This window comes from Tamandua tetradactyla, chromosome 14, assembly GCF_023851605.1.
Source record: "Tamandua tetradactyla isolate mTamTet1 chromosome 14, mTamTet1.pri, whole genome shotgun sequence".
NCBI classification, from domain to species: Eukaryota; Metazoa; Chordata; class Mammalia; order Pilosa; family Myrmecophagidae; genus Tamandua; species Tamandua tetradactyla.
The window spans coordinates 81,481,345-81,495,176 of record NC_135340.1 but is presented as its reverse complement, the minus strand read 5'-3'; the positions used below and the strand labels follow the sequence as shown (position 1 = coordinate 81,495,176).

Sequence of the window (13,832 nt, the reverse complement as noted above, 5' to 3'; positions counted from 1 at the left end):
TGGCCCTGGTGACCAGCAGCTATCATTGCTGGTTTCCCTTGACATTCCTGGCTCTGATGAAGTCTGTATGTGTATGTTGGGGTGTGGGGGCTCGGGGAGCTGGAGGGTGTAGAGTTGGGTATAACTGCCTGGCACTGCTCCAGGTTCCTAATATAAGCCATTGTCTTTAAAAAGGCCCAGGTTTGGGCGGGCCGCGGTGGCTCAGCGGGCAAAGTGCTTGCCTGCCATGCCGGAGGACCTCGGTTCGATTCCCGGCCCCAGCCCATGTAAAAAACAAACAAACAAACAAAATATAATAAAACAAGAAAATGTTTAAAGATGTTTCCCTTTCTTCCTTCCTTCTCTCTGTCTTTCCTTCCCTTCCTCCCTCTTAAAAAAAAAAAAAAAAAAAAAAAAAAGGCCCAGGTTTGACAGGCCATTGCTAGAGCATGGGGACATTCTTTGGCACCTTGGGAGAAGGTGTTGTGGCCACTTTAGGGCATCTAGATGCTTTTAAGAATGGCCACATGATGGGGCTGGGGTGAGGCATGTGAACATTTTCTTAGCTCAACAGTGGTGAGTTGAGAAGACCTGTGCTTGGCTTACCCGTGTTAAGTGCAGCCAGCACGAGTCAAGTGTGTAGGGAAGCTCTGCTGGTTCTGATTTTCCATTATTCAGGAAGTCTGCATGGTTACACAGTTTCAAGGTGTGTTTTTAATGGAGTTAAAGTATCTAAAGCCTCCTTCCCCTACCCCAGCCCCCCCCCCCCCCCCACTCACTACCCCATCTCATCCATTCACAATTATTAGCTGATCTGGGCTTCCTCCTTGCATCCTGTGCCAGCTGCATGTAAATAGCTATAGCAAACTGGGAAAAGGTTTCTGCGCTACCCTCTGGGGGGCCTCACCTCCAGTTCAGGTCAGGTGTGGCAGGCGTCACAAGATGGACACCTGGTCTCCAGTCTTGGCTTTGCCTCCAATTTGTAACATGTTGAGGACAAAGACTAGCTTAAGGCATCATCTGCCTTGTTTGAAGCTGACAAGAGCTTGCTTATTCTTCAAAACCCAGCCTAACTATTCCATCTCTGAGTCCTTAGCCAATTCCTCTATTTGTTTAGTAAGCATTTAGTGCCAGGACCATGCTAGGAGCTGGCACAGAGGCAAGAATCCAGCACATTCTCTGCCCTGAAGGAGCCTTCCTCTAGTGTAGCGAAGCAGTCGGAGATGGATGCTGAAGTGCTGGGCCCTGTGTTCAGCTCTCTGCAGGGCACGATTGGGCGAGGACTTCTGTTCTGTTTCCATCAGTACCCCTCCCTGCGACCAGACAGAGCCTCTCGGCCAGGGTGTCTTCTGGGAAAATATATATACGTTTTTCTTGTGCATTTTTGCATTTAAACTAAGGTCCCATCGTTTTCTTCAGATTCTTGGAAGGGGGGTCCTTGACCTGAGAAAGTACCCTCCACTGTGTACTGAACTTAGATGGGGGCTCCTCTTGCGTCTGTTTGGCAGCAGGTGAATCCATCCTCAGAGGTGTTCAGCAGATGCTGTTGAACGTTACCTCCATGATGGACCTAGAGGAAGGGACGTGTCCGGGAGGGGCTTTGTAAAGGCAAATCCTGTGGCATGTGAGGTCACTTTGCCTCAGCGTCGAAAGGGGGCCCAAGAGATACTGAACCTCTACCTAAGCTCCATGAGGGCTCCTGTTTCCTGCTTGAAGGAGTAGCTGTCACCTCCTTCTTTCCTGTCCAGACCAGCTGTGACCACTGTGGCCTCTGTCCCCAGGTCCGGACGCTGTTTGTCAGTGGCCTCCCGGTGGACATTAAACCCAGAGAACTCTACCTGCTCTTCCGGCCGTTCAAGGTGAGTCTGGACCCAGCTACCCATGGGTCAGCCCCCAGAAGATCAAGAGACATGGGAAAGCTTATCAGAAACGGGTTCTGCTCATTCTTAGCACATTCTCTCTGTTGAGTAGCCTAAGCCCTTCTGAGCCCCTGTTTTCCTCATCTGTGAAGTGGAGACCCTAGAAAATGTTATTAGACTTTGCTGTTTAAGGACTTTTCCAGAGACACTCTAGCCTTTTCAGTTTATAGATGGGAAAACTTAAAAGGTGAGGTCTGTGCTCCCAGATTACAAACTGGTGGAGCGAATGGGGATTTACGCATGAAATGACCAGCACAGCCGCGTGTGCTGGACCATGTGATGCACCCACGAGGGCTGCGGGTGCTCCGCGGTGGTGGGGGTCAGTGTGGACTGAGGGGAGCAGGGAGTGAGGGAGGGCCAGGCGCACAATGGGGAAGGGTGGGCCTCCGCGGGGGCTGGGACAGCACAACAAAGTCTTCCCACCTTCCCCATCCCCCTTAATGGCCACCTCTCTCCACAGGGGTATGAAGGATCCCTGATCAAGCTCACGTCCAGACAGGTAACTTCTCACCTAGGTTTTTCTGGCTTCTCTTAGTCCTGCCTCACTGCTGAGCCTGCAGCCGAGGGCTGTGGCTTGTGGCATCTGGCAGCTCAGACCCTCTTCCCGCTGGTCCCTGTCCCTGTGTCGGGCGATGAAAGGGTGGCCTCCCCAGGTCCCCTCTTCTCTTTCTTGGACACCTGGCCCCATCAGCTCCTGATCCTCCTCCCTGTGGAGAGTTGGGGTCCCACAGCTGGCCCCCGTGGCTGGGGACAGTGGGGGCAGTAGCTGAGCTCTGGCTTCTGAGGCAGGGGGCCCAATGCCTAAGCCTCTGGGGCCCTTGGCTGCCTGGACTGATCCTTGTCACAGTGAGGTTCAGGTTCTCAGTCTGCTGCCCCTGGACTGAATCTGCAGCTTTCCCGGAACTTGGATACACTAGTGTCCCTTTCTTCTTCTTTTTTTTTTAATTAATTAATTTTATTTATTAAACATCAGCATACAAACACATTCTTACCGTATAATCATTCCATTCTACATTTATAATCAAAAACTCACAATAGCATCTCATATTATGTTCATCATCATGATCACATAGTATATTCATCATCATGATCATTTCTTAGAACATTTACATCAATTCAGAAAAAGGAATAAAAAGAAAACAGAAAAAATTCATATATACCATACCCCTTACCTCTCCCTTTCATTGATCACTAGCATTTCAATCTACTAAGTTTATTTGAACATTTGTTCCCCCTGTTATTTATTTATTTTTATTCCATATGTTCTACTCCTCTGTTGACAAGGTAGATAAAAGGAGCATCAGACACAAGGTTTTCCCAATCACACAGTCACACTGTGAAAGCTATATCATTATACAATCATCATCAAGAAACATGGCTACTGGAACACAGCTCTGCATTTTCAGGCAGTTCCCTCCAGCCTTTCCGTTTGGTGTCCCTTTCTGGAGGACTTTTTTTTTTTTTTTAACTTTTTATTTATTGTGGTAAAATATACATAAATCGTTTTAGCCACTTTTAAGTGAAAATTCTGTGACATTAAGTACACTGTCAATACTTTGTGATTTTCACCATTTTCTGTTTCTAGAACATTTTCATCATCCCCAAAAAAGAAATTCGTACCCATTAAGTAATAACTTCCCATTCTCTCCTTCCCTCCAGCCCTGGTAATCATTTAATCTGCTTTCTGTCTCTGAATTAGCATATTCTCAGTATTTCATATAAAGGAAGTCATATGGTATTTGTTCTTTTTGTATATCTGGCTGATTTCATGCAACATGATGTCTTCAGGGTTCATCCACGTTCTAACGTGTCAGAACTTCGTTCCTTTTCATGGCTGACTAATATTCCCTTGTGTGTATAGGCCATATTGTTATTCCTTCATCAGTCGATGGACACTTGGATTGCTTCCATCTGTTGACAGTTGGAATAATGCTGCTGTGAACATTGTTGTGAAACTTACCTGTTTGCGTTCCTGGTTTGAGTCCTTTTGGGTATACATCCAGAGGTGGGACTGCTGGGTCACGTGGCAGTTCTATACTTTGTGGACTCATCAGCCTGATTTTTCTTGGAAGCTTTCCTGGAAGGATGTTCAGTGAGGCAGAGAAAAGCTCTGTTGATACTTCCCGTGGTGTGGTTCCAGGGTGGAGGGCTTTTTGCTTTCAGTACACGGGGTGTCCCTGCTGCTCCAGCTCAGCGTAGATGGGGGGATGTGGGCGAGAGTAATTTTTTTTTCTCGTTCTTTAGTCTCTTCTCATCAGCATGACAGATACTGTTTCCAATTAAATGGTGATCCTTTCTTTTTTTTTTTTCTTGGAGTGAGGATGTAACGTTGTGAGAAATGCGAGGGTTTTCTCTCTTTTTCCTCCTAGCCTGTCGGTTTTGTGATCTTTGACAGCCGGGCAGGAGCAGAAGCGGCCAAGAATGCGTTGAACGTGAGTAGGCAAAGTACAAGTCTTTCCTGCCCCCCCAGATCACTCAGGCAAACGGGTGTCCCCCTTCCTCTTCCACAAACCCTCCCAATTCCACGCCTGAGAGAGAGGGGTGCACCGTGTGCCATGCCATCACAGGGCAGAGCTCTGGCTGCACCGCCTGTGCCACACGCCATTGCTTACCAGGGGCCAAGTGGCATTTCCTCCACCTCGGGTCCCCTGTGGGGAAGTCTTTCGGGCCAGCTCCCTTCTGGGGCCCTTCTTGTCCACTGCAGTCGACACTCTGGGCCCCCGTAGAGTAAGTCTTGCTCTTCCTTTGCTTTCCATGTAGGGTATTCGCTTTGATCCTGAGAACCCACAGACTCTGAGGCTGGAGTTTGCCAAAGCCAACACCAAGATGGCTAAGAGCAAGCTCCTGGCGACACCAAATCCCACCAGTGTCCACCCTGCACTGGGAGCACACTTCATCGCACGGGACCCCTGTGAGTGGCGTGCACAGCTGCCTTCCTGCCACCCCTTTACTCGGCCTGAGCTGGGGGTCCGGGGTGGGGCAGCATACAGAAGACAGGCATCCACATTCTTATTGGGAGGATGATCAGTCCTTCCCGTCCGCTGCCCCTTTCCCAAGAGGCTTTTTACATCCACAGCCACCACCTCTGAGGCTTCCAGGCTTCCTTTCTCCCCAGCAGGCTTTGCTGGACCTAAGAGGACTGAGCTCCTGAGCTGTGGGGTTGCCCAACTTGGCTGACACCCTCTCTGGTTTCTCTTTTTTCGCTTCCCATGCCTGGCCGAGTCTGCCTGGCTACTTTCCCTGGTCTTGAGTAGGGGACGTATGGCTGTGCCATAGTGCTGGGCCCCCTTCTCTGTTGGGAAGGGTGATCAGGGTTCTCACACCAGCGGCTGTTGTCTCCTACTGTAGATGACCTGATGGGGGCTGCTTTGATCCCCGCCTCCCCAGAGACTTGGGCCCCCTACCCCCTCTACACCGCAGAGCTGACCCCAGCCATCTCACATGCTGCGTTCACCTACCCAGCTGCCACTGCCGCCGCCGCCGCCGCGGCTGCCCTCCACGCTCAGGTAAGGCCGCTGGGGGAGGCGTGAGAAGGGGAGGAACCGGGGCTCTCAGCTGGCCAGGCTTTGTACCTGCCTGGCCACCGGGCCACTCCTGCCCACACCCCTGGCTGCAGCAGGGCTGTGCTCTTCCGTGGTGGTTGTAAAGCCCAGCCCTGGGATTTCCCTGGGCTTGGGGTCTGCGCGGGGAAGTGAGGCTCACCTGCGTGGCGTCACGTGCTGTGTGCCGGGACTGGGCTGTGCTTCCACCCCCTTAACACCCGTGGGCCAGGCTCCGTCCTATGTCCCGCCTGAGGACACAGAACTGTGGTTCGAACCCCAGCCAGAGCGTGGACTGGAGCCAGACTGCTCACCTTGGACTCCTTGTGTCTTTAGGAACTTTAAACCAACTACTTAACGTTTCTGTGCCTTGGTTTTTACTCATCTGTGAACTGGAAAGTATAAAACAGTCTAGGATTGTTGGGAGAGTTCAGTGTTAACACGTGTGAAGGGCTAGCCCCTTACCAGGCCTGGCCTGAGTGCCCAGTGAGTGTCTGCTCCTGTCTCCATGACGCCTGGACCCTCTCTGTTGTGCAGCTGGCCTGGGGTGGCAAAGAGGGAGCGAGTATTAGTGCCCGTAGGAAGTTGGGGAGGGTGAGAGCTGTGCCGGGGCAGGGGTCTCCGTGCACACAGAGTGCTGGGCTGAAGCCCTGCTGGGTCGGGTACTCGGGGGGCCGAGGAGGAGCCGGATGCCCACTGGGTCACTGGTCACGTCCTGGTCCCCGGCCGTGCTGGCGTTTACTCTGGGCCGACTCCGCTGCAAGTATGGGCCTCGGAGATGCCTGTGTCGATGAGGGGAAGGAAAATAGGAGTGGCCCTTTGGGGACAATGACTTGATGGGTGGGCAGCCCAGATGCAGCCGGGCAGCCACGGGAGCCTGGCCTCTGGTCAGCAGATTGACCGGCAGCCGAGCCTGGGGAAGAGCCACCTGGCCTGGGCGTGCTGCGCTGGTCATGGGGAGAGAACAGAATTCACTTGAACCTGGCTGGGACAGTAGGACTGCAGGGGAAGAGGAGGAAAAGGATATGAGCAGCCAGGAAGGGAGGGAGCGTTCACAGGACATGGAAACTGGAAGTGGAAGAGGTGGGAGGGGCTGGGTGCCCCGACAGAGATGCGAAGTGCACGCCCCGCTGCAGCGCCTTTGAAGGGTGTGGTGACATCTGGGTCCACCCTGTCTCCAGAGGGAAGGATCGGATCCAGGTCTGCGCTGGCTGAGCTGCCCTTCCAACAGGGCAGTTGTCCCTGACCAAGGCAACTTTTGATTTACTAAGGGCAGAATCGTGGTCAGACCTGGCACTGTTCCCCAGCAGAGCCCCAGAGACATCTAGAATGCTGATCAGAAGGTAGGAAGAGTTCTCCTGGAGGGAAATGTTAGGTAAATCCTGCAAACCAGGCTCTGTGGTGGCTAACCTGGTGTAGTGCAAAAGCACAGGGGACCCTGCCAGACGCTGGGTGGGGAATCACAGGCTCAGCCTGGCTGCGCTCCTGGCCTTTGATCCCAGCTTTGCCACCAGTTAGCTATGTGATCTTAGGTAGGTGACTTCACCACTGGGCCTCCTTGTCCTCGACTGTAAGCTGAGAGGGTTAGACCGGATCAGGTGGAAAGGTCCTGTCCCGCTGCTCTGAGATATTACGCCATGGCAGTGGTGAGGCCGAGGTCGGGAGCTAGGAACTGGGGGTCTCACATGATTCCGGGGAGGGGCCTCTGCCCTTGTCAAGGCAGCCCCCAGCTGCCCATCGCTGAGCTCTGTTCTGCAGGCTGCGTGCCCTCTTCTTGTCTTCTTTTGCCAGCTTCTTCCCACCCTACTCAGGCCCTGCAGCTACCCAACGCCAGTTGGCTGGCTTAGTCCAAACCTGGCTCTGCCTTTCAACAGCTGTGCGATCTGGGGCAAGTTACTTACCCTCTCTGTGTTTCAGTTTCTTTTTTTTTTTTTTTTTTTTTTTTTTTAGAGAAAGGGAGGAAGGGAAGGAAAGACAGAGAGAAGGAAGGAAGGATGGAAGGAAGGAAGGGAGGAAGAAAGGGAAACATCTTTAAACATTTTCTTGTTTTATTATATTTTGTTTGTTTGTTTGTTTTTTACATGGGCTGGGGCCGGGAATCGAACCGGGGTCCTCCGGCATAGCAGGCAAGCACTCTTGCCCGCTGAGCCACCGCGGCCCGCCCTCAGTTTCTTTTTGCAAAATGGTGATAATAGAGGAAGTGCTGTGGAAGTGTGGTTATCATGATTATTATTGAACAATATTGTCTAGTTCCCCTACAGTTCCCCTCTGAGGCTGGAGGCCCCCCAGTGCCTGAGTTCCTGCCTTCTGGCCTCCCCGAGAAGTGTAGTGGCATTTTTTTGGAAGCAAACTGACAAGAGATTAGACTAGGTGGTCATTAGTTCTTCCTTGGTACACAAGCTTTCTGGACATCCATTTCCTTATCTATAAAATGGTCTGTTAGTAAGATCCAAGTACAGTAACAGGCAGGAAAGCATTTCCCAAGTAGTAGAATTTTTTTTGTTTTGTTCCAAGAGCCCCCACTGTGTCCCCTCACCTACTCCAGAGGTGGAGACTGACAGTATCTGATAGAGAACGTGGACAGTGTAGATAATAATTGGGTTATTCTGAAATCAGAGAACCAACCGAAAACAGTTTTCTGTCCTTGGGGGCAAGGAGGTGGCATGGAGAGGAAGTAGAGGCTGAAAGACAAAAGGAGGTGAGAACCAGTACCTCCTTTCTGTACTCCAGCGAGCACGCGCGACCGGCGCACCCTTTGTCCCCAGCCTAGGTGGGGCTGTCCCTGGCCAAGTGAGTGCCCACGGGGACCCGACCTGCAGGAAGGGCTTGGAGGCCCTATGGGCCCTCCCTGTTGGCCTGGTCATCTCGGTAGGGTCCTGCCCTTGAAGAGCACGAGGTACCCAGGCAGGTGTGGGCAGCAGGGCACGCGGGGGTCTGGCCCATGAAAGTGGGAGCCTGAAAGCAGGGCTCCTCGTGGCCCCTTGCACCCCAGGTGGTCCCAGGCTGCTCTCCGCTTTCCATTTTAACCTGAGGAGGTGGGGGTCTTCCCTGCCCCCCTCACTGGCTCATCACTTACAGATGACTTTGAAGTTTTATAAACGCTCCTCCTTCTCTTTTTGTCTGTATAATGGGGATGAGCGCATCGACTTCATAGGGTTTTTGTGATTAAATAATTGAAGGATTAGATGAACTTAGTATGTGAAAACTACTTAGAAGAGTGGATGCACATGGTACATCCTTCATAGGCATTGACTATTATTATTATAATAGATCTGCATTTATTGATAAAAATTCTAAGAGTGTTTCTTTTCCTTTTGGCTTATCTTATGCCCCAGAAAACCCGTACTAATATTTCAGTCCTTAGATTTTGTAGGTATCTGGGTGCTGGTGTATAAGTGAATCCGTAGATGTGACTCTTTTACAAAAACGACTATACACATTTAGTCTTTTTTTTTTTTTTTTTTAACTTAAATTTATCAGGACGTTTTTCCAGGTCAGTAATGTAGATGTACATTTTAAATGACTGGCTTGTATCCCATTGTATAGAAATGTCCAGTTCCCCGTAGATGGTAGGTTAGGGTGTTTACACAGTTTTTGCTACTGATAGACTATACTCCAACCAGTATCGCTGTTCACTTTTCTCTGGATACTTGCCCAGTTTACTTTCCTTGTGATAAAGTCCTAGAACTATTACAAGGTCAAAGCATAGACTTGCAGTCAGGGTTAAGTAAGACTAACCATTGTTTTAACTCACTTTCTAATGTGTGGGGCTCCCATAGCTATTGGCTATAGATATTTCTTCTCTTGTGGAGTCATTCCTTTGCCTGGTGCTATTGCTGTGTCGTCTCAGTCAGTCAGTTCCAAGACTTGAGAAGAGGGCTGAGTGTGTGTCCTCCCTGTTTCTCGGCACCTCTCCTCTTGGTGCCTGGTCCTTAGAGCCTGTTCCCGGAGGACGGTCTCTTGGGAGCCCCCCACGCATGCCTGCAGACAACCACAGGCCTCAGCCCTGACGTGCTGGGGTCCTGTCTTGTCCTGAGCTGCAGCGGGGAGGGAGAGACCCAGGAAGGGACGGCTCATGCTCAGAGGAGTGCAGAGCACAGGCCAGGCCGGGGGCCGGCGAGAGGGGGGAAGCGGCCCCCAGAATGCGTTCTGTCTGCGGCAGTGGCATGGCTGTCCCGAGCCTGTAGACGGGTCTCTCCTCTCCTTCCTCCCCAAGGAGTTGGCTGACTCATCTCAGGCTGGAGGGAAAGTTGCTGCTTCTGAGGCAGGAGTGGCAGCATCTTGTGGAAAGGGTGTGGGCCTGGATGGAGCAGATGCGCTGAGGGAGCCTGTAAGCCGTCCCCCGAGGCCTCAGCTCCCCAGTGGTAAAAGGAGGGTGAGTTGGAGGCTTTTGAGCCCCTCCCAGCTCTGGTCCCACATTCTCCCCTTGTCCGGCCCAGCCCTTCCTTGCTGTGGGACTGTTCCTGCCGGGGTTGGGTGAAGGGTGGTGGGCAGGGCCCAGCAGGGGATTCCTTGAGCTGGAACAAGCCACAGGCTTCCCTGGTAGCAGCGTTACTGGTTTCCTGCTGTGTCCCTCTCTTGTGAAATGAGCGCCAGCGTCCAGCCAGGCTTCCTCCTGAGAGGGCTCCCTGGAGTCGCTGACCATCCCACAGCTCAGTAGAGGGAAAGAGAAGCTTCCTCCCACTCAGCTGTCATCCAGGAAGGGAAGGAACTGGTTCCAGATGTTTAGGAGGCAGGATAGAAAATATGGCCTCTGAGGCTGGATAGCCAAAGGCCGGAAGTCTCCTGAACCTTAGAGAGGACTGCCTGTGTGGTGTGGGGCTCAGTTAGGTGGTTCCAGCTGCCCTGGGGTTGACTGTACCCTAGTGACAGCAAACCTCCTCCTCGGAGCCCCGGGAAGACCCTATTCCGTTTAGGCAGCCAAGCACCTGATCTGCAGGCTCCAGCTTCAGGGGAGTCGTCTGAATGCCCTGCTTCTACTCTGATTTTCCCCAGGGATGCTCATGTGCCTCCATTCTTTCCTAAGGGGCCCCTGGGCTCCCTTCTGTGGGTACTCCCCGTTCCTGCTTGCTCAGGGTCCTGTGATAGCTGCACCTCTGCCTCTCCCCACAGCCATGGGTCAGGCTGGGGCACACATGCTCTGCTGTGTTCACTGGGGCAGGCCATGCTCCCTGCTGTCCGGCACAGCTCACCTACACGGCTGGCCTGTGGGGAAAAGGGATGCATGCAATGCCCTTGACTGGTCTGTGGGAATCTTGCTTTGGGGTTGGGTGGAGACATAGCTACTGCTCAGGGGGAGCTTTCTGACAAGTGCCATGGTTTGGGTGCTGCCAGGCACTGGTGAGGATGAGGTGACGCTGCCACCCCCTGGTGGGTCACCATTCTCTAGACTTAGGTGACTTGTGATGGAGGAAGCAGGAGGGATGGAGAGGTTGAAAGGGGGAGGGGGCGTCAGCTGGGTTTCCTGGCTTCTTCGAGAACCATACAAGGATCAGGATCAAGGGAGTCCTAACCCTTGGAGACGACACTGACTTTGGATTTTTATTTTATTTTTTGCACGAGAAGGCACCGGGAATCGAAGCCGGGCCTCCGCATGGCAGGCGAGAGCTCTGCCACTGTGCCACGGCAGCCCGCCCTGGCCTTTTATTTTATTGTGGTAATATATACATAGGCCAGCGTTTCCTATTGTAACCATTTTTTAACTATACAACTTAGTAACATTAATTAAATTTACAGTATGCTGCTACCATCGCCACCATCTGTTACCAAAACTTTTTCATCATCCCAGACGGAGACTCCATGCCCACGAACAGTCACTCCCCGTTCCCTCTGCCCTCAGGGTAACCTCTCATCCACCTTCCGTCTCTCTGAATTTGCCTCTTCTAGATATTTCATATAGTGGAATCCTACAGTATTTGTCCTTCCGTGTTTGGCTTATTTCGCTTGCATGATGTCTTCTCGTTCATCCCTGTTGTAGCATGCCATCAGAACTTCAGTCCTTTTTTTTTGCAGCTGAAAAATATTCTATTGTATGTACCTACCCCTCTGCATTTATCCATTCATCTGTTGAACCAACTTTGGTCTCTAGTGCGTTTTTCATCCCAGCTTTATCTGAGCCTCATGACTGTCCTGTGACTTAATCATCTCCGTCCTAGGAGGACGCTGAGACCCAAAGAAGTCAGAGTTCTCCTAGCGTAGCAGTTCTGCATCTCCAGTAAAGGGGGAGAGATGGGTGGCAGCAGCTCTCCCGGCTGTCAGGGCTCAGCCTGGCGCATTGGGAGTCAGGCTTCACAATGTAAACTCCTTCCTAATGTCAGTTCCTTTGAACCTGTGCGGTGTGGGTAGGCGGGTCAGGTGACGTGCTTCCGTTTTCAGGATGAAGAGATCGGTGCTTGGAGGTGAGTCACTCCTGAAGCCTGCCCAGCTGGTCAGGGACAGAACTGCTCCAGCAGGGGCATTGAGGGCCACGTGCCCGGGCCCCCCGTGGGGGAAGGGGCTGCACAGCGAGCTCCTAATGTCGCCTTTTCTTGCAGGTGCGCTGGTACCCTTCCTCGGACACCTCGCAGCAAGGATGGAAATATCGTCAGTTCTGCTAGTTCTTCAGTAAGTGTCAGCCCCAGGGGCCCAGGGCAAAAAGTCCTGGACCCTGGCTTCCTGCAGGGGCGTGGGCCCTCCCTCTGCGTCCTGAGACTTGCTAGTGGCCGGCCCCCACCTGCGTTGTTCAGCAGGACAGACACCCTAGCTGTGTCCCTCTCTCCCCTCTGTTTGTCCCTGTGGGGGCTCCTTAGGGTCTGAAAGAACAGAGGAAGGCCTGGGTTCGGCTCCGTCCCACACTTCTGCTCAGGGCCCCCTCTCCCCTCTCTCCAGGTCTCGTCACCGCGGCTTGAAGCCCCTGTCCCCCTGAGGGGCACTTCTGGGCGTTGGTCCTGGGCATCCAGAGCCCACTGCCCCCAGGCGGCCTGTGGAGATCTGCTGCTTCCTTCCAAAGACTGTGAATTTTAAGCCTGACTCAGTGGACTGCTTCCTGCTTCCTTCCTGTCCCCTTCCTCAGCCCCGCTCCGCCCCACAGCCCTTCCCCACGGCCCCCGGGAGACCCAGGGCCCCTCCTGCTGGACACCCAGACCCGGCTCCGAGGCCTCCGGGCTGAGCAGGGCTCCACCTCCTGTCCACACTTGCCCCTGGGACTCCCTCTCAAGGAAACTAGGCATTTGATTTCGCATGTTTTCTGGCATGAATTAAGACACAGACGTATATACATGTGAGTGTACAGTTTGTTCTCACGTTGGTGTCCCTGTAGCAACACGTCCTGGCCACAAATGGCTCCTTATTCCTGGTCCCCGGCTTGCCCCCAGCCCCGCCGAGGCCACCCACCAGCAGCGCCCCCACCCCACACACACTCAGGCTGGACATTAACAAACACCCCACAAACATGGCATGTTAGCTTTTGTTTCGAATCAGGGTCCTCCACTGCCTTCTCCTCAGACAGGCCGACAGCTCCGAGGAAATGAACTCTCGCTGCCCACCTGCTGCCTCCTCGTGGCCCCCCCGGCGGCCGCCGGCCCGCATTCCTTCCAGACTTCCAGAACCAACCAAAAAGTGAAAGTATTTTTGTACCCTGTGTAACAAAATATTTATGCATCATAAAGGATTTTTCGTGTGTGTGCAATTAATTATTAAAGAGACCTTGTTTGCTCTGTCAGATGAGTTTAATGTTTAGTTTGAGGCGTGAAGAAGAAAAGGGTTTCTGTTCTTCGCGACGAGCCTCTCGGTCAGGTGTTAGTTTAAGAAAAATGAAATGAAGGAAAAACTGTGCAATTTTACTTTGTTTTGTGAGCATTTCAGTGCTTCCCCTTTAGCTGCAGCTGTGACTGTCTTGCTGTTTTCGGACTGGGGAGACTAGGTGACTTGTCATTGCTGGTCCTATGAGAATGTGAAACTGGATAATATATGAAATGCAAAATAAAAAAAAAAATCTTCCAAAGTGGCTGCTCTCTGACCTTTGCTTCTACCGTCTGGAGGCTGGGAGGGTGCGGCCGGCAGTGAGATGTTGGGATTCGGGAGACAAAAAGCAGGCCGAGGTCCCTCCCTGCCCATCTTGGTCTGGTGTCTGTCAGGGATGAGGGGCACTTTAGGGTGCCCAGAGCCCCTTCTTCCCTCCCCCTTTTGTATGACTCTTGAGAAGCAGTGTCCTGGCAAGGTGGTAACTTGTCCAAGGTCCCTATAGCTGGGGCCCCTAGCGGCCCCCCCCGCCCCCTGTATTTCATCCATGCACTTTGTTCTTGTCACCCATCTTGATGGGTTGGGTGGGGTTCTGAGGGTAGAGGCTCAGCTCTCCCCGTAGTCTGGTTCTCCCTAGAAAGCACTTTCTGGTAAAGGGTTTTGCCCAGAGTAAGCA

At 52.5% G+C, this 13,832-nt stretch overlaps 1 protein-coding gene across 3 annotated transcripts in view; it reads left to right on the top strand.

Moving 5' to 3' along the window:
* The window catches only part of RBPMS2 (RNA binding protein, mRNA processing factor 2), a 29,113-nt gene extending 15,673 nt beyond the window's left edge, over positions 1 to 13,440 (top strand). For 2 of the 3 annotated variants that reach the window (XM_077128208.1, XM_077128210.1), the window contains exons 2-8: positions 1,761 to 1,838; positions 2,359 to 2,397; positions 4,268 to 4,330; positions 4,659 to 4,809; positions 5,247 to 5,404; positions 11,971 to 12,040; positions 12,305 to 13,440. In XM_077128208.1, the coding sequence (XP_076984323.1) occupies positions 1,761 to 1,838; positions 2,359 to 2,397; positions 4,268 to 4,330; positions 4,659 to 4,809; positions 5,247 to 5,404; positions 11,971 to 12,033 (552 nt within the window). In that variant the 3' untranslated portion in view covers positions 12,034 to 12,040; positions 12,305 to 13,440. Of the gene's footprint in view, positions 1 to 1,727; positions 1,839 to 2,358; positions 2,398 to 4,267; positions 4,331 to 4,658; positions 4,810 to 5,246; positions 5,405 to 11,970; positions 12,041 to 12,304 lie in introns of all 3 variants that reach the window. The other variant, XM_077128209.1, reaches the window with a different exon arrangement.
* The last annotated feature ends 392 nt before the right edge of the window (positions 13,441 to 13,832 follow it).